Source organism: Staurois parvus, unplaced genomic scaffold (genome assembly GCF_062004578.1).
Source record: "Staurois parvus isolate SC_StPar_1 unplaced genomic scaffold, SC_StPar_1.0 ptg001379l, whole genome shotgun sequence".
In the NCBI taxonomy this organism is placed as follows: domain Eukaryota; kingdom Metazoa; phylum Chordata; class Amphibia; order Anura; family Ranidae; genus Staurois; species Staurois parvus.
Genome location: NW_028319175.1, coordinates 50,907 through 73,689, shown reverse-complemented (window position 1 = coordinate 73,689; position 22,783 = coordinate 50,907). Strand labels below are relative to the sequence as shown.

General features: G+C 48.5%; 1 protein-coding gene and 1 pseudogene across 1 annotated transcript in view; both read right to left on the bottom strand.

Annotated features, from left to right (window-relative positions):
* LOC149436322 (uncharacterized) overlaps positions 1-22,783 on the bottom strand; it is a 64,656-nt gene that overhangs the window by 1,914 nt on the left and 39,959 nt on the right. The window contains exon 5 of the mRNA XM_089661727.1: positions 20,071-20,211. Coding sequence (XP_089517853.1) covers positions 20,071-20,211 — 141 coding nt within the window. The remainder of the gene's footprint in view (positions 1-20,070; positions 20,212-22,783) is intronic.
* Positions 1,993-2,152, bottom strand: LOC149436323 (U2 spliceosomal RNA; annotated as a pseudogene).

Below are 22,783 nucleotides of genomic sequence, written 5' to 3'. Positions count from 1 at the left end.
GAGATTTGGACACTTATATATATTTTTATTTTTCTTATGTTATTTTATTATTTTGATTGCTATATTTGATGATTTTGGATTATATATTGGAGGGGGGTTTATTATTATTTTTGTTTAGATTGGATCATCACCTTTTGGAATATGTGGGTTTATTGAATTTTTGAGATAGATTGGGCGTATTGGGAAGTTCATCACAAAAAGTACAAATAACAGCTCTTTATTTATTATTTATTTATTTATCGAGTTTATATAGCGCCAAAGGGTTTGCTCAGCGCTGTACAATAGAGGGGGGACAATACATGAAACAGTACAGTAACATCAAACAGCACACAAGGGGTAAGAGGGCCCTACTCTTTCGAGCTTACAATCTAGGAGGGAGGGGGTAGAGGTACAGGAGGAAATGGCTGTGGGGGATGGAGTGGTAGGAGGAGGGAAGGGCAGCGGCTGTTAGGTGAGGGTGGGGTAGGCTTCCCTGAAGAGGTGGGTTTTCAGGGAGCGCCTGAAGGTGAGGAGGGAAGGTGACAGTCTGATGGGTTGGGGTAGTGAGTTCCAGAGGATGGGGGAGGACCTGGAGAAGTCTTGCAGTCGTGCGTGGGAGGAGGAGACCAGGGAGCAAGATAGAAGGAGGTCCTGTGAAGAGCGAAGGGTACGGGTAGGGTGGTATCTGGGAATCAGGTCGGTGAGGTAGTTAGGGGCAGTGTTGTGAATGGCTTTATAGGTCAGAGTGAGCAGTTTGAATTTAATGCGTTGGGCAATGGGGAGCCAGTGGAGGGAGAGGCAGAGGGGGGTGGCAGAGGTGGAGCGGCTGGTGAGGTGGATGAGTCTGGCAGCTGAGTTCAGGATGGTCTGAAGCGGGGTGAGTTTGCACTGGGGTAGGCCGGTGAGGAGGGAGTTGCAGTAGTCAAGGCGTGAGATAATCAGGGAGTGAACGAGTAGTTTAGTGGTGTCTGGGGTAAGGAAGGAGCGTATCTTGGAGCTCTTCATAGTCACCTTGCCAAGGAAGGGATCTACAACACATACCTTTTGATTTACTTCTGATCCTTCATGAAATCATTGACTGTTATGGTGCGGTGCACTCATGTAATCACTGGAGATCACAAACTGCTGCAGCCGGTCACAGACAAGGGTCAGGCTCGGAGACCAGCAGCTATAGCAGCAGAGAGGCTCCCACTGACCAACTTTTTTTTTTTTTTTTATTTTAAAGTCCGCAAAGGTGCAAACTACAACGAAAAACCCGTAAGTGATCACAAAAAATGTGCAAGTGCGAACACCACACGAAAAAGTGCACTTAGGGGTGTGTTTGTCCTACCCCCGAAGGGGTTGGACCGTTCACCTGATCCCCCGGGGCACGAAGCTCCTGACAGGGACAAGGTTCCCATTTGGTCCTCCTGGCCAAAAGGCCTGGTGGACCACCGTTCCTTATGCCCAGCCGAAGCCGGACACCCAGTACTAGGCGAGGGGGTTCTCCCGAAGAGAAAACCCCCTAGGGATCAGGGGAGGAAGGAACCAAAAGGCCACACATCCTCCCCCTAGACTTCAGGAGAGGCCTGAGGACCCACACCCTCCATCCGTGAAAAACACACACATAAGCGAAAGCAAAAAGTGACAAACGTGGGAGGTGAATAAATTAAATAAATAGAAAATAAAAAAGTGGTACCGTGCCAAATAGTGCACAGACCAGGCCCTGAGGCCTGTAGCAAAAATTGCCCCGGACTTAGCCAAAAGACCTGGTCCTTAGGGCGCTGTGCAAAAAGAGGTGAAAAAACAGTGGCCATGTGTCATTTTCACACCGTGGGGTCCCACACCCAAGTGTTACTAGTGACACCCCTGAGAGCGTCTTCCCCAGGGGGCACTGAGTTTGCGGACTTTTTGCGTCCCCAGCCCCTGGCCAGACCAAGGTAGATCGTCCAAATCAGGAGGTACTGGGTCCTTCAGACGTTCCAAAGGAGAATTACTCCCGTGGCCCCAGAACGAATCATGGCGCTCCCCGGTTTCTGTTCCCCCCGTAATAGCCATCCAGACCCCCATCATACCAGTGAGGGTACTATACAACAACCATCCCCGCAAAGCTAGAATGGTCGGGAGCACCCCCACTGGACACTGATAAGAACAGATACTACACTTGATCTTAGCCAAAAGGCCGAGAAGCGACCCACTGACCAACAGGTTACATACATGAGCGGGTCACCCCGGTGAATGGGCTTACCTGAGGGGCGGGGTCTAAGCACTAATCGGTATTGACCAGAGCTCCTGATGGTGGGGATAGGTTTTGCTCTGTGATAGTACCAGGTCGTGGTCCTCAGGATTGCCCCACCGGTAGATGAGCAAGCCGGGGTCCAGTAGCAGATATAGCAGGTTGGGATCAAGCAGAAGCCAAAGGTCGGTAAGTTAGAGAAAATACGGATGGCGGCAGGAGTGAAAGGTGCAAGATATTGGAGAGAGCACAATAATCCGGCAACCAAAAAGTACAGAGATGGCTTAAAGCCAAACTTCACCCAAGAGGAGACGTTCTACTTGTTTACATCCTCCCCCACTCCACTGCCACATTATTGGGGGGATGGGGTACTTGGTTTTGACAAGTAGCTGCTCCTACTTCCGGTCAGATGCGCCGCGGCGATCTGAGCTGGAGGAGATCAGCCCCCCCTCCTTCCCCTACAGCCTTCTGGCACACTTCACAGGTCCCAGAAGTCTGCGGAACGATTCACAAAGGGCAGCGCACTTCGCACATGCCCAGTAGGAAACCGACTGTGAAGCCGAAAGGCTTTGTTGCCAGTTTCCCTTATTGAAGATTCCAGCACCTGCACCCGAAGACAACTGAAGACTCAGCTCAGAGAAGGACATTGCCGGTCCCTGGACAGGTAGGTGCCCTTAAAGTAAAAGTCAGCAGATACAGTATTTGTATTTTAATTTTTTTGGGGGGAGGGGGAGCCTGGAGCTCCGCTTTAAATCAGGAAGTTCATGGAAGGAGCAAAGAGTTCAAGGATCACTAGAAACAAGAGACAATGCAAAGTTTTCTAAATGATCAGATAAGATGCTGTCCAACATCTCAGGTGGCTCAGCAAGAAGAGTTACTGCCAGACACAGCAGAGGCTCCGGGTTCAGATCCAGGTCCTGTCACAGGCCCAACATTTAGCTGCAGCGCAGAGCATATACACTATATTGCCAAAAGTATTGGGCGGCGGCCTTTACCCGCACATGACCTTTAATGGCCTCCCAGTCTTAGTCCGTAGGGTTCAATATTGGGTTGGCCCCGCCCTTTCCACACACATTACCTTTAATGGCCTTCCAGTCTTAGTCCGTAGGGTTCAATATTGGGTTGGCCCCGCCCTTTCCACACACGACCTTTAATTGCCCCCCAGTCTTAAATCCGTAGGGTTCAATATTGAGTTGGCCCGCCTTTCCACGCACATGACCTTTAATGGCCCCCCAGTCTTAGTCCGTAGGGTTCAATATTGAGTTGGCCCCATTCTTTCCACGCACATGACCTGTAATGGCCCCCCAGTCTTAGTCCGTAGGGTTCAATATTGAGTTGGCCCCGCCCTTTCCACGCACATGACCTTTAATGGCCCCCCAGTCTTAGTCCGTAGGGTTCAATATTGAGTTGGCCCCATTCTTTCCACGCACATGACCTTTAATGGCCTCCCAGTCTTAGTCCATATGGTTCAATATTGAGTTGGCCCCGCCCTTCCCACACACATGACCTTTAATGGTCCACCAGTCTTAGTCCGTAGGGTTCAATATTGAGTTGGCCCCGCCCTTTGCAGCTATAACAGCTTCAACTCTTCTGGGAAGGCCGTCCACAAGGTTTAGGAGGGTGTCTATGGGAAGGTTGGACCATTCTTCCAGAAGCACATTTGTCAGGTCAGGCACTGATGTCGGGGGAGGGGCACTGATGTCGGGGGAGGAGGCACTGATGTCGGGGGAGGAGGCCTGGCTCGCAGTCTCCGCTCTAAATCATCCCAAAGGTGTTCTATGGGGTTGAGGTCAGGACTCTGTGCAGGACAGTCAGGTTCCTCCACCCCAGCACATGCTGCAGCACAGACGTCACATGGAATGTAAACGATATGCGGAGCCTTCGTAATCCTCATTTATGGACTGTACAGAGGAGGTTCCACGATCATATTTCTGGGTAACAGATAAAACGTTTACGTTGTGACTTCTCCGCAGCGACTGCCCGACTCTCAGGATTGTATTTATTTCCTGAACACCAAGTTAGTACACAGCCCTGCACTCCGAACCATTGACTGCAGCTTCTTCCACTGAAGGATCTCAAGTACTCTCTTGTAATTCACCAATTAACTGATAACTGGTCTCTGTGTTGCTGATAATATTTCCCTCTTCTGGTAATCTTCATTATCACCTCCGTAAGTATGTAGAAACAGTAGCAGTGGAAAGGACAGCCTGCGGGGGGGGGGGGGGGGGGGGGGGGGGTCTAAAGTTGCATCTCTACCTAGAGAAGCACATTAATAAATATATCTGGAAAATGCTAAAAGTGCCTGCGATCCCCCCCATCCCGAGGAGTCAGCTCTTTATAGGCAGAGACAAGAACTCAGAGGTTCATATAGTGAACTCGGTGTAGTTATTCCCCCTGAGGTCATCCCAGAGGACAAGGGGGCGCTCTTTACATCTGGAGGAGAAGAAATGTCATCTCCAAACACGGAAAGGTTTCTTCACAGTAAGAGCTGAGAATGTGGAATAGACTCCCTCCAGAGTTGGGTGTGGCCAGCTCAGTGGATTGCTGTAGGAAAGTCCTGGATTCTTTCTTGGATACACAGAATATAACTGGATAGAACATTTATAGGGAAAGGTGATCCCGGGAATATCCAATTATTGATCCCGGGAATATCCGATTATTGATCCAGGGAATATCCGAATATTGATCCAGGGAATATCTGATTATTGATCCCGGGAATATCCGATTATTGATCCAGGGAATATCCGATTATTGATCCCAGGAATATCCGAATATTGATCCAGGGAATATCCGATTGCCTCTCGGGGGGTCAGGAAGGAATGTTTCCCCTGCAGGAGGAGATTGGATCGTGCTTTGCTGGGTTTTTTGCCTTCCTCTGGATCAACTGTGGGTGGAGGATTATAACTTTTTTTTTTTTTTTTAGTAGTTGAACTGGATGGACTTTTGTCTTTTTTCAGCCACACAATTGTTTACCAAACGTATATTTTCAGGAAAGGATTCGTTCAGTTTAATTTTAGCGAACAAACACATTATAATTTTGTACAATTTAAAAGTGGAGATTGTTTTGAGTAAATGTCAAAAAACTCGATAGGCCAAAATTTCCAGCATTTTAAAATCCTTTATAACTCGTCAGCTTAAAGTGGAACCAAACTGTATCTGAGCCCCGCAGACCAAAAATGCCACTGAATTCATTTCAAATATTCAAAGCAATCTCCTCCATACAACCATGTCTCCACCCATCTATCCATGTCTCCACCCATCCGTGTCTCCACCCATCTATCCATGTCTCCACCCATCTATCCATGTCTCCACCCATCTATCCATGTCTCCACCCATCTATCCGTGTCTCCACCCATCTATCCATGTCTCCACCCATCCGTGTCTCCATCCAACTATCCATCCTTCCATGTCTCCATCCAACCACATGTCTCTATTCAGCCAGCCATCCATGTCTCCACCCATCCAGTCATCCATGTCTCCATTCAACTATCCTTCCATGTCTCTATACAACCATCCATGTCTCCATCCAGCCATCCATCCATATCTCTATCCATCCATGTCTCCAAACAACCATCCATGTCTCCATCCTTCCATGTCTCTATTCAGCCAGCCATCCATCCATCCATCCATCCATCCATCCATCCATCCATGTCTCTATACAACCATCCATGTCTCCATCCAGCCAGCCATCCATATCTCTATCCATCCATGTCTCTATACAACCATCCATGTCTCTATTCAGCCAGCCATCCATCCATGTCTCCATCCAGCCAGCCAGCCATCCATCCACCCATCCATGTCTCCATCCAGCCATCCATCTATCTATCCATCCAGCCAGCCATCCATATCTCTATCCATCCATGTCTCCATACAACCATCCATGTCTCCATCCAGCCATCCATCTATCTATCCATCCATCCATGTCTCCATCCAGCCAGCCATCCATATCTCCATCCATCCATGTCTCTATACAACCATCCATGTCTCCATCCATCCATGTCTCTATTCAGCCAGCCATCCATGTTTCCATCCAGCCATCCATCTATCTATCATCCATCCATGTATGTATCTATCCAGCCATCCATCCATGTCTCTATTCAGCCAGCCATCCATTCATGTCTCCATCCATCCAGCCATCCATCTATCTATCCATCCATCCATGTATGTATCTATCCAGCCATCCATCCATCTATATATCCATGTCTCCATCCATCCATGTCTCCATGCTTTACTTTGCTGACAAATCACTTTGAAAAACACCCCCTTAGTATTTCTAGTTGTGGCCATCTTAAGTAATGGCAGTTAAATCATGTAGCATTTACTTTCTGGAATCCATCTGCCGTTGGCTCAGGCATGCAGGCAGGAGGGTGTACTTAACTGAGAAAGCCCCCCCTCTCATGAAGTCTCCTGGGAGGTATATTGTGCTATATTTATTTAACAAATAAATGTAATCTTCCTTCCTTCTATTCACTAATACTAGCAGTATAAAGATTACAAATAGAAAATGCTGATTGACAGTTCAGTTCCACTTTAGAGGCTGTGGGCGGAGCTAGGCTTGGCACTTCAACGATAGGACTATGGTGCCAACATCTAAACAGCTACAAAAGCAGCAAGGGTGACAGCGGTGATGATTTCACTGCAGAAGAAAAGCGTCGTCACCCAATCAAAGGAAGTTCCTGTCCAATGGTTCTACTAATAGGATCAGCCGGTATTTACAAAATGTTCCGGGGGGTACTTAGAGAATGGGAGACCCCAGTCCTACCTGTGTGAAATGCCAACTACAGTCTTTAAGAACGTTGGGGACGAGGCGTGTCTTACATAAGAGAGAGGCTCGGGAGCATGAGCACCAGTGCCCCCATAGCATGCCGCTTGCTATGGGGGCACTGATCGGGGGGAGGAGCCAGAAGAGCCGGAGGGGACCACAGCTGACAGCTGCTCTGTGCAAAACCATGACAGAGCAGGTAAGTGTGACATGATTGTTATTTAAAAAAATAAAAGAAGATCCTTTAGTATCACTAAGTACCTGACTGTGCTGGAGTTTGAGAGGAAGAAGCAGAACAAGGAACCAATCCATTCATGTGCTGACAAGAAGCATTCTGATAGGAGAGAGAGCAGAGTGACAGAGCGATGAGCTAATCACTGAGCTGATTCTCCTTTCACTGTCCAGTCACAGGTTGTGGGCAGGTCTATGATGACATGGGATAAAGGAAGGTGGGATGACTGAAGCTGGCTACCAGACTGAGGACATCTAGGGGCAACAAAAAAAAAAATGCTGCACAGGAAATCTCTGCATTGAAGGGAGGATTTCAGCAAAAGCCGATTATTTTACCTTTTAGGGTTATTCATTTTATTTTTTCTCTAGCTGCAGTTCTGGAACCAAGATGTTGCAGGTTTACTGGTGTGTTTGGGGTCGTTGTCTTGTTGGAACACCCATTTCAAGGGCATTTCCTCTTCAGCATAAGGCAGCATGACCTCTTCAAGTATTCTGATGGATTCAAACTGATCCATGATCCCTGGTATGCGATAAATAGGCCCAACACCGTAGTATGAGAAACATCCCCATATCATGATGCTTGCACCACCATGCTTCACGGTCTTCACAGTGTACTGTGGCTTGAATTCAGTGTTTGGGGGTCGTCTGACAAACTGTCTCCGCCCACTAGACCCAAAAAGAACAATCTTACTTCCATCAGTCCACAAAATGTTGCCCCATTTCTCTTTAGGCCGGTCAATGTGCTCTTTGGCAGATTGTAACCTCTTCAGCACACGTCTTTTTCCCAACAGTGTCAGCACGTCTTTTTCCCAACAGTGGGACTTTGCGGGGACTTCTTGCAGATAGCTTGGCTTCACATCGGCGTCTTCTAATTGTAACAGTCCTCACAGGGAACGTCACACCTTCTTTCATCTTCCTGGAGCTGATTGTTGGCTGAGTCCTCACAGGGAACGTCACACCTTCTTTCATCTTCCTGGAGCTGATTGTTGGCTGAGTCCGCCCCATTTTGGCTATTTTTCTATCCATTCCAATGGTAGTTTTTCGCTTTCTTCCGCGTCTTTCAGGTTTTGGTTGCCATTTTAAAGCATTTGCCATCATTTTAGCTGAGCAGCCGATCATTTTCTGCACTTCTTTATATGTTTTCCCCTCCAATCAACTTTTTAATCAAGGTACGCTGTTCTTCTGAACAATGTCTGGAACGACCCATTTTCCTCAGAATTTCAGAGAGAAATACACTGTAACCAGCATGTCCAACATTTGCTGCCTTCCTTCCTTAAATAAGGGCAATAATTGCCACCTGTTTATCAAAGAATGAATGACGTCACTAATCGAACTCCACACGGCTATTATTGTGAACACGCCCCTTTCAATGAGTGATTCAATGACACAGAATCAGCAGCATGCATGTCATGACTGTCGGGTCTGTTGGATTTCTATGACTCTACTACACCTGCTAGGAAATTATCTGCCATGTAGAGATATCATTTCCACCAAAAACAGTGATTGATCCGGTTAGTGATGTCTGACGGCTAGTATTTTGAACACAACTGTAGGTCCATCTTGCTAGTCCCGGGTTGGACCCCCTTTTGCCTTCATTCTTGGTGGCATAGATCCAACAAGGTGTTGGAAACGTTCCTCAGAGATGTTGCTCCATATTGACATGATGGTGTCACGCAGTTGCTGCAGATTTGTCGGCTGCACATCCATGATGGGAATCTCTTGTTCCATCACATCCCAAAGGTTCTATTGGATGGAGATCTGGTGACTGTGGAGGCCATTGGAGTCCAGTGACCTCATTGTCATGTTCCAGAAACCAGTTGTAGATGATTGGAGCTTTGTGACATGGAGCATTATCCTGCTGGCAGGAGCCATCAGAAGATGGGGACACTGGAGTCATAGAGGGATGGACATGGTCAGCAACAATACTCAGGGGGGCCGTGGTGTTTAAACAATGCTCCATTGGTACTAAGGGGCCCAAAGTGTGCCAAGAAAATCGCCCCCACACCATGACACCACCACCACCAGCCTGAACCGTTGTTACAAGGCAGGATGGATCCACCACACCATGACACCACCACCAGCCTGAACCACTGATACAAGGCAGGATGGATCCCCCACACCATGACACCACCACCAGCCTGAACCACTGATACAAGGCAGGATGGATCCCCCACACCATGACACCACCAGCCTGAACCATTGATACAAGGCAGGATGGATCCCCCACACCATGACACCACCAGCCTGAACCATTGATACAAGGCAGGATGGATCCCCCACACCATGACACCACCACCACCAGCCTGAACCACTGATACAAGGCAGGATGGATCCCCCACACCATGACACCACCAGCCTGAACCATTGATACAAGGCCGGATGGATCCCCCACACCATGACACCACCAGCCTGAACCATTGATACAAGGCAGGATGGATCCCCCACACCATGACACCACCACCACCAGCCTGAACCATTGATACTAGGCAGGCTGGATCCACCACACCATGACACCACCACCACCAGCCTGAACCATTGATACAAGGCAGGATGGATCCCCCACACCATGACACCACCAGCCTGAACCATTGATACAAGGCAGGATGGATCCATGCTTTCATGTTATTTATGCCGAATTCTGACCCCACCATCTGAATGTTGCAGCTGAAATCCAGACTCATCAGACCCGGCAACGTTTTTCTAATCTTCTATTGTCCAATTTCAGTGATCCTGTGCAAATTGTAGCTGACAGGAGTGGCACCCGGTGTGGTCTTCTGCTGCTGTAGCCCATCTGCTTCAAGGTTGGGCGTGTTGTGCATTCAGAGATGGTATTCTGCATACCTTGGATGTAACGAGTGGTTATTGGAGTTACTGTTACCTTTCTATCATCTCCAACCAGTCTGCCCATTCTCCTCTGACCTCAACAAGGCATTTTCCTCCACACAAATGCCGCTCACTGGATATTTTCTCTTTTTCGGACCATTCTCTGTAAACCCCAGAGATGGTTGTGCGGGAAAATCCCATTAGATCAGCAGTTTTTGAAATCCTCAGACCAGCCCGCCTGGCACCAACAACCATGCCATGTTCAAATTCATTTAAATCCACTTTCTTCCCCATTCTGATGCTCGGTTTGAAATTCAGCAAGTCATCTGCACCACATCTAGATGCCTAAATGCTGCCATGTGATTGGCTGATTAGCAGTTGAACAGCTGTACCTAATAAAGTGGTCGGTGAGTGTAGTTCCAGCTCACATTCCTTGCTGGCAGAGTGATATCACTCATACTGAAGTGCTGAGGGAAGGGCGGCCTCGGGATGAGAGGGAATCAGTGGCAGGTTGGAAGGTGGCATGTGGCAACCATCACATCATCAGTGCAGCGGGCAGATGTCAGCGTGAAGTGAAGACACAGAAGTACACCGAGTGAGGGATCCTTCTTTCGTCAAGCGAGGGATCCTCCTTTCGTCAAGCGAGGGATCCTCCTTTCGTCAAGCGAGGGATCCTCCTTTCGTCAAGCGAGGGATCTCCTTTCGTCAAGCGAGGGATCCTCCTTTCGTCAAGCGAGGGATCCTCCTTTCGTCAAGCGAGGGATCCTCCTTTCGTCAAGCGAGGGATCTCCTTTGGTCAAGCGAGGGATCCTCCTTTGGTCAAGCGAGGGATCTCCTTTGGTCAAGCGAGGGATCCTCCTTTCGTCTAGCGAGGGATCCTCCTTTCGTCAAGCGAGGGATCTCCTTTCGTCAAGCGAGGGATCCTCCTTTCGTCAAACGAGGGATCCTCCTTTCGTCAAACGAGGGATCCTCCTTTCGTCAAACGAGGGATCCTCCTTTCGTCAAGCGAGGGATCCTCCTTTCCTCAAGCGAGGGATCCTCCTTTCATCAAGCGAGGGATCCTCCTTTCATCAAGCGAGGGATCCTCCTTTCCTCAAGCGAGGGATCCTCCTTTCATCAAGCGAGGGATCCTCCTTTCATCAAGCGAGGGATCCTCCTTTCATCAAGCGAGGGATCCTCCTTTCGTCAAGCGAGGGATCCTCCTTTCATTAACTGAGGGATCCTCCTTTCATTAACTGAGGGATCCTCCTTTCATTAACTGAGGGATCCTCCTTTCATTAACTGAGGGATCCTCCTTTCATTAACTGAGGGATCCTCCTTTCATTAACTGAGGGATCCTCCTTTCATTAACTGAGGGATCCTCCTTTCATCAAGTCTGCAGAGAAGTCTCAGAAAAGGTACAGTCAGTAAAAGAAATACACAGCGAAATGTGTGCCTTGCCCAATGCAATGCCCTGGCTGTTGCCCATGATGAATTAGGCCCCTTTCACACTAGCACCCCACAGTGCAAGGGGGCCTCTGCAGACCCTGATGTAAATGGGAACTCAGAAGTAAGAGGGAACCCTGTGGACTCTGATGTAAGGGGGGGTGGCTTTGGTGACCAGAGACCACCTTACATCAGAGTTCCCCTTTACATCAGGGTCTGCAGTATTTCCTTGGGGGTGGGAAGGGTGTACAATGTTAGTTCACTTTTTCATTCTGGGGTGGGAAGGGTGTACAATGTTAGTTCACCTTTTCATGTTGGGGAGGGAAGGGTGTACAATGTTCCTTCACCTTTTCATGTTGGGGAGGGAAGGGTGTACAGTGTTTGTTCACCTTTTAATTTTGGGGTGGGAAGGGTGTACAGTGTTCGTTCACCTTTTCATTCTGGGGTGTGAAGGGTGTACAGTGTTCGTTCACCTTTTCATTTTGGGGTGGGAAGGGTGTACAGTGTTCGTTCACCTTTTCATTTTGGGGTGGGAAGGGTGTACAGTGTTCGTTCACCTTTTCATTTTGGGGTGGGAAGGGTGTACAGTGTTCGTTCACCTTTTCATTTTGGGGAGGGAAGGGTGTACAGTGTTCGTTCACCTTTTCATTTTGGGGTGGGAAGGGTGTACAATGTTAGTTCACCTTTTCATGTTGGGGTGGGAAGGGTGTACAGTGTTCGTTCACCTTTTCATGTTGGGGTGTGAAGGGTGTACAATGTTAGTTCACCTTTTCATTTTAGGGAGAGAAGGGTGTACAGTGTTCGTTCACCTTTTCAGGAGGACACTCTCAGGACAATACAGCACCAGATGCATGTAATCACGGGGAGGAACATTAGCCGGAACATCTGTTAGACATGACAACGGCTTTGTTCTTCCTCACTAAATATGAATCAACAAACAGGCTGCATCCGAGATCAATTCACCGGAGAGCCGTATTTCCTTTACGATGGCTCACAAGAGCGGATCCCGCCGAGGATTCACAGCTTGTCGGCACGAGTCACCATCGCGGTGACAAGTTCATCGCAGCGGCAGAGCGAAGCCCGGGCAGAGCAGAAAGCGTGCCGCGCCTCCGATTACACACAACACCATCACAGTCCGGAGTTCACCTTCATACTGAACGCACGGGTTTATTGGAAGGGGAATCGGCAAAGTGCAATCACTCCCAGTAGCTGAGCGGCCGGTTGTAATGACTTCTTCTGACACCAATCCCAGCCCCAGCATGGCGGACATACAGGACGGCATCCCCGGAACATAGAGGGGTGTATGGGCTGCTATTCTCATGACAGGTTCTCTTCACTCTTCAGCATTGGCCGGGAGCTTCAACCCATTGCCCCGAGGCTGACCACATTGTAACGGAACCGGACCCCGACTGCACTACGGTACTTCTGTTAGACTCCCGCTTCCCTGTCCGATCACCGACCACAGACCCCACCACTGACCACACAAGACTAGACGACACCAGTCTGTATAAACATGGAACTCTTTATTTGAAACTCGAACTGCCTTTTTATACACTCAGGGGACAAATCCCCCCTCCCTGTATAATGACACAGGGCGGGGCAATCTATACTTAGCAACAATAAACACACCAACAGACAGTCCCATCAGGAGGGAGGGCTGCTGGAGACACCCCCCACCAAGCCAATACACAAACACATACATCCCATAATAGTTTGCTCCCAAGCAAGACACACAACAGAACAATGAGACCACATGGCAGTAAACAATGAACATCCCCCCACACCAATACTAGGACAGATCACCCTGTACCCCTAACAGGCACAGGGTGACTTACACATAAGAGGGATATGGGGAGCTGAGACAGGGGTCTCCCCACCTCTCCAAAGGGGGCTGTGTTCCATGGGCCCCCCACCCAAAGTGACTCCTGTCACACACATTTTTCAGCACTGCCATGTGTCGGCTTACTGAAGAACGACTCCTTACTGCGTCGCATACCAAAATAATTCTCAAAAAACGTTCGGGCATCAGAGGCTTTTATATAGTAGACGGTTCTAGAACCCAACTGCAGAAATACTGCTACAGGGTGGCACGGCTGCGCAAAATCACATATATAAGTGATTTTGCATTTCCGGGTAGTGGTGTGTGCGCCCTACCAGCGCCGCCATTCGCGGCCTCGGCTGTCAATCACCAGGTCCTGGCCGGTGATTCCCCGCCATCACCCGGTGATCTCCGAGTATCACCGACGGGGGAGAGACCTGTTTGTAATCAACACAGATCTCTCCCCTCTCAGCTCCTGCACACTGCTTTCTATGGCTCTGCATAGCCATAGGGAAAAAAAAAGACGGAAATTTCATTTGGGTGCAGAGTTGCATGACCGTGCAATTGTTAAAGTATCGAAAAAAAACGGACTGGTCAGGAAAGGGGGTGAATCCTCTGGAGGGCAAGAGGTTAATAGTCCCCGTTAGTGAGATTCTCCCTCTCTATTCGTCCTGTTTACCATCATCATTAAAAGTGAAAGTAAAAGAAAATCCAAAATTTTGGGTTGTCCCCAGAGGAAATCTTTCAATGGGGACACCGGTTCTGGTGACCTGGGGGGCCCCAAGGGATTCCTTTAACCACTTCCAGTCCGGACACTTTCTCCCCTTCCAGTCCGGACACTTTCCCCCCCTTCCGGTCCGGACACTTTCCCCCCCTTCCGGTCCGGACACTTTCCCCCCCTTCCGGTCCGGACACTTTTACCCCCCCTTCCGGTCCGGACACTTTCCCCCCCCCTTCAGGTCCGGACACTTTCCCCCCCCCTTCCGGTCCGGACACTTTCCCCCCCCCTTCCGGTCCGGACACTTCCCCCCCCTTCCGGTCCGGACACTTCCCCCCCTTCCGGTCCGGACACTTTCCCCCCCTTCTAGTCCGGACACTTTCCCCCCCTTCTAGTCCGGACACTTCCCCCCCCTTCCAGTCCAGACACTTTCCCCCCCTTCCAGTCCGGACACTTTCCCCCCCTTCCAGTCCGGACACTTTCCCCCCCTTCCAGTCCGGACACTTTCCCCCCCTTCCAGTCCGGACACTTTCCCCCCTTCCAGTCCGGACACTTTCCCCCCCTTCCAGTCCGGACACTTTCCCCCCCTTCCAGTCCGGACACTTTCCCCCCCTTCCAGTCCGGACACTTTCCCCCCCTTCCAGTCCGGACACTTCCCCCCCCCTTCCAGTCCGGACACTTTCCCCCCCTTCCAGTCCGGACACTTTCCCCCCCTTCCAGTCCGGACACTTTCCCCCCCTTCCAGTCCGGACACTTTCCCCCCCTTCCAGTCCGGACACTTTCCCCCCCTTCCAGTCCGGACACTTTCCCCCCCTTCCAGTCCGGACACTTTCCCCCCCTTCCAGTCCGGACACTTTCCCCCCCTTCCAGTCCGGACACTTTCCCCCCCTTCCAGTCCAGACACTTTCCCCCCCTTCCTGCCCAGGCTAGTTTCCAGCTTTCAGCGCTATCACACGTTGAATGACAATTGCGCGGTCATGCAACACTGTACCCAGAGGAATTTTTTAGCATTGTTTTGAGACAGATAAAGCTTTATTTTGGTGGTATTTATTCACCGCTGGGATTTATATTTGTTTTGCTATGTAAAAGAAAAAGGCCCAAAATTTTGAAAAAAAGTGTTTTTCTTATAAAATTTTGCAAATAAATAATCTTTCATCATAAATCTCGGCCAAAATTTATTCTGTTATCTTTTTAGTAAAAAAAAAAAAATAAATAACCCAAATTAGTTTATAACCAAAAATTATAATTTTTAAACATTTGTTTTTTACATTTTTTTTATATTATTTTTTGTTTTTTACATACTGTCACCCTAGCAGTAGTGTTACCATGGTGACACTGTACTACTTGTGGGGGGGGATGAAGATTTTTTTTTTTTTTTACACGGATTGCTTTTAACCCATAAAGGCTGTAAGAGGAATCATTTCTCCTTCTAATAAAATACATAACCCAGCTGTGGGTGTCGGATTATAACTTTTTCTTTTTTTAATGGTTGAACTGGATGGACTTTTGTCTTCTTTCAGCCAGACTAACTATGTACCTATGTAAGGGGGCGGTTGTACAACAGGCAACGGGCAGACCATAGGGGAGTATTGGGCAGACTGTTGTCACAGATTTCTTTCATTATCTTCGTCTTTGGTCACAGATTTCAGGGCGCCATCGCTCTCTGCGTTGCCTTAATAGTGAGAAGTTCTAGTTTCCGGGGTTGAGCGGATGAATTTCTCTGAGGTCTGATGATGTCATTACTGGAACATCCAACCTGCGAGATAACGCCGCGCTGACGTCACTTCGGACTCGTATTATTTTGTGGATGCCGGAGTGTTAAACCGCAGATCGGGTTGGAATGACTCTTGGGGTCTCCAGCGTTGCCATCTCGGAGGTCCCAGCTCTGCTTACCTAAACGCACAATCCCAACGCGCGCGTTCCGGTGTTTAGAGATGGCTGCGTGTGTAAGCAGATGCTGCGTGACCATCGGCTGGAACCGAGAACAGTCAGAAGAAAGTCACCAGCACGCCGTGGGTCTCCAATGTGAGTTTTATTCAGCGCTCACATTGTTGCAGCAACCTTTCGGAGCCTCACGGAACCCCCTTGTCAGGCATGTGACGGTAGCTCTGCTTACCTAAACGCACAATCCCAACGCACGCGTTCCGGTGTTTAGAGATGGCTGCGTGTGTAAGCAGATGCTGCGTGACCATTGGCTGGAACCGAGAACAGTCAGAAGAAAGTCACCAGCACGCCGTGGGTCTCCAATGTGAGTTTTATTCAGCGCTCACATTGTTGCAGCAACGTTTCGGAGCCTCACGGAACCCCCTTGTCAGGCATGTGACGGTAGCTCTGCTTACCTGCCGCAGGTATTATTCTTCCTGTTGGACATTCGTGAAAACCATGAAGGCCCCGAAGTCGGCAGGATTTGTTTACTTCTGGCATCCATTCAAATGTTGATGGCAGATTATATATCACCTCCATGTGCCTTATCTCTTCCTTAGATGGTATCTCTGGCAGTACTCTGGTCATTGGTTCAAATCCCAACCACGGCACCACCTGCCTGGAGTTTGCATGTTCTGAAGAGCATCAGATCTGATGTTAATAAGGGAGTTCTGATGTTGCAGGGAAGCTGATGTGTAGGGAGGGGCTCTGATTCATAGGAAGGGGGTCTGATGTGTAGGGAGGGGCTCTGATTCATAAGAAGAGGGTCTGATGTGTAGGGAGGGGCTCTGATTCATAGGAAGGGGCTCTGATGTGTAGGGAGGGGCTCTGATTCATAGGAAGGGGGTCTGATGTGTGGGGTAGGGCTTGGATTCATAGGAAGGGGGTCTGATGTGTATGGAGGGGCTCTGATTCATAGGAAGGGGTCTGATGTGTAGGGAGGGTCTCTGATTCATAGGAAGAGGGTCTGATGTGTAGGGAGGGGCTCTGATTCATAGGAAGGGGGTCTGATGTGTGGGGTAGGGCTTGGATTCATAGGAAGGGGGTCAAATCTACAGGGAGGGGCTTGGATTCATAGGAAGGGGGTCTGATGTGTAGGGAGGGGCTCTGATTCATAGGAAGAGGGTCTGATGTGTAGGGAGGGGCTCTGATTCATAGGAAGGGGGTCTGATGTGTGGGGTAGGGCTTGGATTCATAGGAAGGGGGTCGGATCTACAGGGAGGGGCTTGGATTCATAGGAAGGGGGTCTGATGTGTAGGGTGGGGCTTGGATTCATAGGAAGGGGGTCTGATCTATAGGGAGGGGCTCCAATTCATAGGAAGGGGGTCTGATGTGTAGGGAGGGGCTCTGATTCATAGGAAGGGGGTCTGATGTGTAGAGAGGGGCTCTGATTCATAGGAAGGGGGTCTGATGTGTATGGTGGGGCTTGGATTCATAGGAAGGGGGTCTGATCTACAGGGAGGGGCTCTGATTCATAGGAAGGGGGTCTGATGTGTAGGGAGGGGCTCTGATTCATAGGAAGGGGGTCTGATGTGTAGGGTGGGGCTTGGATTCATAGGAAGGGGGTCTGATCTACAGGGAGGGGCTTGGATTCATAGGAAGGGGGTCTGATGTGTAGGGTGGGGCTTGGATTCATAAGAAGGGGGTCTGATCTACAGGGAAAGGCTCCAATTCATAGGAAGGGGGTTTGATGTGTAGGGAGGGGCTCCGATTCATAGGAAGGGGGTTTGATGTGTAGGGAGGGGCTCCGATTCATAGGAAGGGGGTTTGATGAGTGAGATATCAGAGGTCTAAGCAGACCTGATATCTCTTTTTTGAGATAAAGAAAGGGACTGAAGACAGTCCCTTCCTCTGCCCCCTGAGCTGCACTGTACATGAATGAATAGGAGTCTGTATAGAGACCTCTATTCATTCACAAAATGGCAGTATAGTCCCCTCTGTCTCCTGCATATCTCTGTATAATCACAGCTGTCAGTTCAGCAGAAATTCTGCGATAAGTTTCTGGTTACTTTAGTGTTCACGAGGAACGTAGGTCCGTACAGCATACATACCTGGCCAGCTAGAAGCAGCACTGTAGGTCCGTACAGCGTACATACCTGGCCAGCTAGAAGCAGCACTGTAGGTCCGTACAGCGTACATACCTGGCCAGCTAGAAGCAGCACTGTAGGTCCGTACAGCCTACAAACCTGGCCAGCTAGAAGCAGCACTGTAGGTCCGTACAGCGTACATACCTGGCCAGCTAGAAGCAGCACTGTAGGTCCGTACACCGCCTAGACCTGGCCAGCTAGAAGCAGCACTGTAGGTCCGTACAGCCTACAAACCTGACCAGCTAGAAGCAGCACTGTAGGTCCGTACACCGCCTAGACCTGACCAGCTAGAAGCAGCACTGTAGGTCCGTACAGCATACAAACCTGGCCAGCTAGAAGCAGCACTGTAGGTCCGTACAGCGTACAAACCTGGCCAGCTAGAAGCAGCACTGTAGGTCCGTACAGCCTACAAACCTGGCCAGCTAGAAGCAGCACTGTAGGTCCGTACACCGCCTAGACCTGACCAGCTAGAAGCAGCACTGTAGGTCCGTACAGCATACAAACCTGGCCAGCTAGAAGCAGCACTGTAGGTCCGTACAGCATACAAACCTGACCAGCTAGAAGCAGCACTGTAGGTCCGTACAGCGTACAAACCTGGCCAGCTAGAAGCAGCACTGTAGGTCCGTACAGCATACAAACCTGGCCAGCTAGAAGCAGCACTGTAGGTCCGTACACCGCCTAGACCTGGCCAGCTAGAAGCAGCACTGTAGGTCCGTACAGCATACAAACCTGACCAACTAGAAGCAGCACTGTAGGTCCGTACAGCATACAAACCTGGCCAGCTAGAAGCAGCACTGTAGGTCCGTACAGCGTACAAACCTGACCAGCTAGAAGCAGCACTGTAGGTCCGTACAGCGTACATACCTGGCCAGCTAGAAGCAGCACTGTAGGTCCGTACACCACGCAGACCTGGCAGTGAAAGGGCTGGGAGGATTCGGATACTTTTACAGCTAAAGTAGAAAGGAATCATTATTATTATCATTATTATTATCATTATCATTATTATCATTATTATTATCATTATTATTATCATTATTATCATTATTATTATCATTATTATTATTATCATTATTATCATTATTATCATTATCATTATTATCATTATTATCATTATTATTATCATTATTATTATTATCATTATCATTATTATCATTATTATCATTATTATTATCATTATTATTATCATTATTATCATTATTATCATTATTATTATCATTATTATCATTATTATCATTATTATTATTATTATCATTATTATTATCATTATTATTATTATCATTATTATCATTATTATTATTATCATTATTATCATTATTATTATCATTATTATTATTATCATTATCATTATTATCATTATTATCATTATTATCATTATTATTATTATCATTATTATCATTATTATCATTATTATTATCATTATTATTATCATTATTATCATTATTATCATTATTATTATCATTATTATCATTATTATCATTATTATTATTATTATCATTATTATTATCATTATCATTATTATCATTATTATCATTATTATTATTATTATTATTATCATTATTATTATCATTATTATTATTTCTGTATATATTTTCTACTTTAATGAAAATGACTGCAGGAACCTGATTTCCTGCTGCAGACAAATATATATAACAGAACAAAATGCCGACATAGAAGATGGAAAATGAAATGGTTGTAAAGGTTGTATTCCTATGAAGAGGAGCACAAATGATATACAATTATGATAAATACCCCCCCCCCCCCATTATATTAGCGGGACATGGAAAACAATTGTGCTCCGACGAGAAGCGGCGCTCATCTCCAGCCAGCGGCGGGGCGAGAAGTGGCGCTCATCTCCAGCCAGCGGCGGGGCGAGAAGTGGCGCTCATCTCCAGCCAGCGGCGGGGCGAGAAGTGGCGCTCATCTCCAGCCAGCGGCGGGGCGAGAAGTGGCGCTCATCTCCAGCCAGCGGCGGGGCGAGAAGTGCGGAGTGAAGATTGTGCCACTTGATGCCGTCTGACAGACTCAGCAGCATTTACAGACAGAATTGTGGAGAACAGAAGAGTCTACAATCTAATTGCTTCCTCTCACCTCTGGCTTCCTGCAGCTTCTTACGTTCAGCCTCCCTCTCAGCCCGGCTCTGGGGACTCCGCACTCCCAAGGCACTAATCACCAGTCTCCTTGCAAGAACCGCAGACGTTTCCGGACGGTCTTTAGCCGGCTGCAGAGAATCTAAGTCACAAAAAGAACAAAAGAATCATAAAAGTGCCGGACTCCGTACAGGGATGACATTGAGGATGGGCAAGACTCTATCCTGGGAACTCTGGGAGGACGCTGCCTATATCGCAGCCTCCTATCCTCTCTTCTATATTGCAGCCTCCTATCCTCTCTTCTATATCGCAGCCTCCTATCCTCTCTTCTATATTGCAGCCTCCTATCCTCTCTTCTATATGGGAGCCTCCTATCCTCTCTTCTATATCGGAGCCTCCTACCCTCTCTTCTATATCGGAGCCTCCTACCCTCTCTTCTATATCGCAGCCTCCTATCCTCTCTTCTATATGGGAGCCTCCTATCCTCTCCTCTGTATTGGAGCCTCCTACCCTCTCCTCTATACTGGAGCCTCCTATCCTCTCTTCTACATCGGAGCCTCCTACCCTCTCCTCTATACTGGAGCCTCCTATCCTCTCTTCTACATCGGAGCCTCCTATACTCTCTTCTACATCGGAGCCTCCTATCCTCTCTTCTATATGGGAGCCTCCTATCCTCTCTTCTAGATTGGAGTCTCCTCTCCTCTGTATTGAAGCCTCATATCCTCTCTTCTATATCGGAGCCTCCTATCCTCTCCTCTGTATCAGAGCCTCCTATCCTCTCCTCTGTATCGGAGCCTCCTATCTTCTCTTCTAGATTGGAGCCTCCTATCCTCTCTTCTACAGGTGAAACTGGAACAATGAGAATCTGGTGCATTCATTCATTCATTCATTCATTCACTGATTTCAGTGCAGCAACTTAAAAGGTGACACTAATATATGAGACTCATTCCATGCAAAGCAAGATAGTTCCAGCCGTGATTTGTCATCATTGTGATGATTATGGCTGACAGCTCATGAAAACCCCAAATCCACAATCTCAGAAAATGAGAATATTGTGAAAAGGTGGAATAATCTCGGCTCAAAGTGTCCCACTCTAATCAGCTCATTCAGCCATAACACCTGCAAAGGGTTCCTGAGCCTTTAAATGGTCTCTCAGTCTGGTTCAGTAGGAATCACAATCATGGGAAAGACTGCTGACCTGACACCATCACTGACACCCTCCATAAGGAGGGAAAGCCTCAAAAGGTCATTGCAGAAGAAGTTGGATGTTCCCAAAGTGCTGTATCAAAGCACATTAATAGAAAGTTATGTGGAAGGGAAAAGTGTGGAAGAAAAAGGTGCACAAGCAGCAGGGATGACCGCAGCCCGGAGAGGATTGTCAGGAAAAGGTGCACAAGCAGCAGGGATGACCGCAGCCTGGAGAGGATTGTCAGGAAAAGGCCATTCAATAGTGTTGGGGACATTCACAAGGAGTGGACTGGGGCTGGAGTCAGTGCATCAAGAGCCACCACACACAGACGGATCCTGGACATGGGCTTCAAATGTCGTATTCCTCTTGTCAAGCCGCTCCTGAACAACAAACAACGTCAGAAGCGTCTTACCTGGGCTAAAGAAAAACAGACCTGGTCTGTCCTCAGTGGTCCAAAGTCCTCTTTTCTGATGAGGGCAACTTTTGCATCTCATTTGGAAACCAAGGACCCCAAGAATGGAGGAAGAATGGAGAGGCCCAAGGACCCCGAGTATGGAGGAAGAATGGAGAGGCCCAAGGACCCCGAGTATGGAGGAAGAATGGAGAGGCCCAAGGACCCCGAGTATGGAGGAAGAATGGAGAGGCCCAAGGACCCCGAGTATGGAGGAAGAATGGAGAGGCACAAGGACCCCGAGTATGGAGGAAGAATGGAGAGGCCCAAGGACCCCGAGTATGGGGGAAGAATGGAGAGGCACAAGGACCCCGAGTATGGAGGAAGAATGGAGAGGCACAAGGACCCCGAGTATGGAGGAAGAATGGAGAGGCCCGAGGACCCCGAGTATGGAGGAAGAATGGAGAGGCCCAAGGACCCCGAGTATGGAGGAAGAATGGAGAGGCCCAAGGACCCCGAGTATGGAGGAAGAATGGAGAGGCCCACACTGCAAGATGCTTGAAGTCCAGTGTGAAGTTTCCACAGTCTGTGTTGATTTGAGGAGCCATGTCATCTGCTGGTGTTGGTCCTCTGTGCTTCATTAAGTCCAGGGTCAACGCAGCCATCTACCAGGAGATTTTGGAGCACTTCATGCTTTCTTCCGCAGACCAGCTTTATGGGGACACTGACTTCATTTCCCAGCAGGACTTGGCTCCTCCCACACTGCCAAAAGCACCAAAACCTGGTTCAATTCTTGTGCTTGATTGGCCAGCAAACTCGCCTGACCTGAACCCCATAGAGAATCTATAGGACATTGCCAAGAGAAAGATGAGAGACATGAGACCGAACAATGCAGAAGAGCTGAAGGCCGCTATTGAAGCATCCTGGTCTTCCATAACACCTCAGCAGTGCCACAGGCTGATAGCTTCCATGCCACGCCGCATTGAGGCAGTAATTGCTGCAAAAGGGGCCCCAACCAAGTACTGAGTACATATGCAGCTTCTACTTTTCAGAGGTGCGATATTGTTCTATGTACAATCCGTGTTTTATTGATTGCATGGAATATTCTCATTTTCTGAGATTGTGGATTTGGGG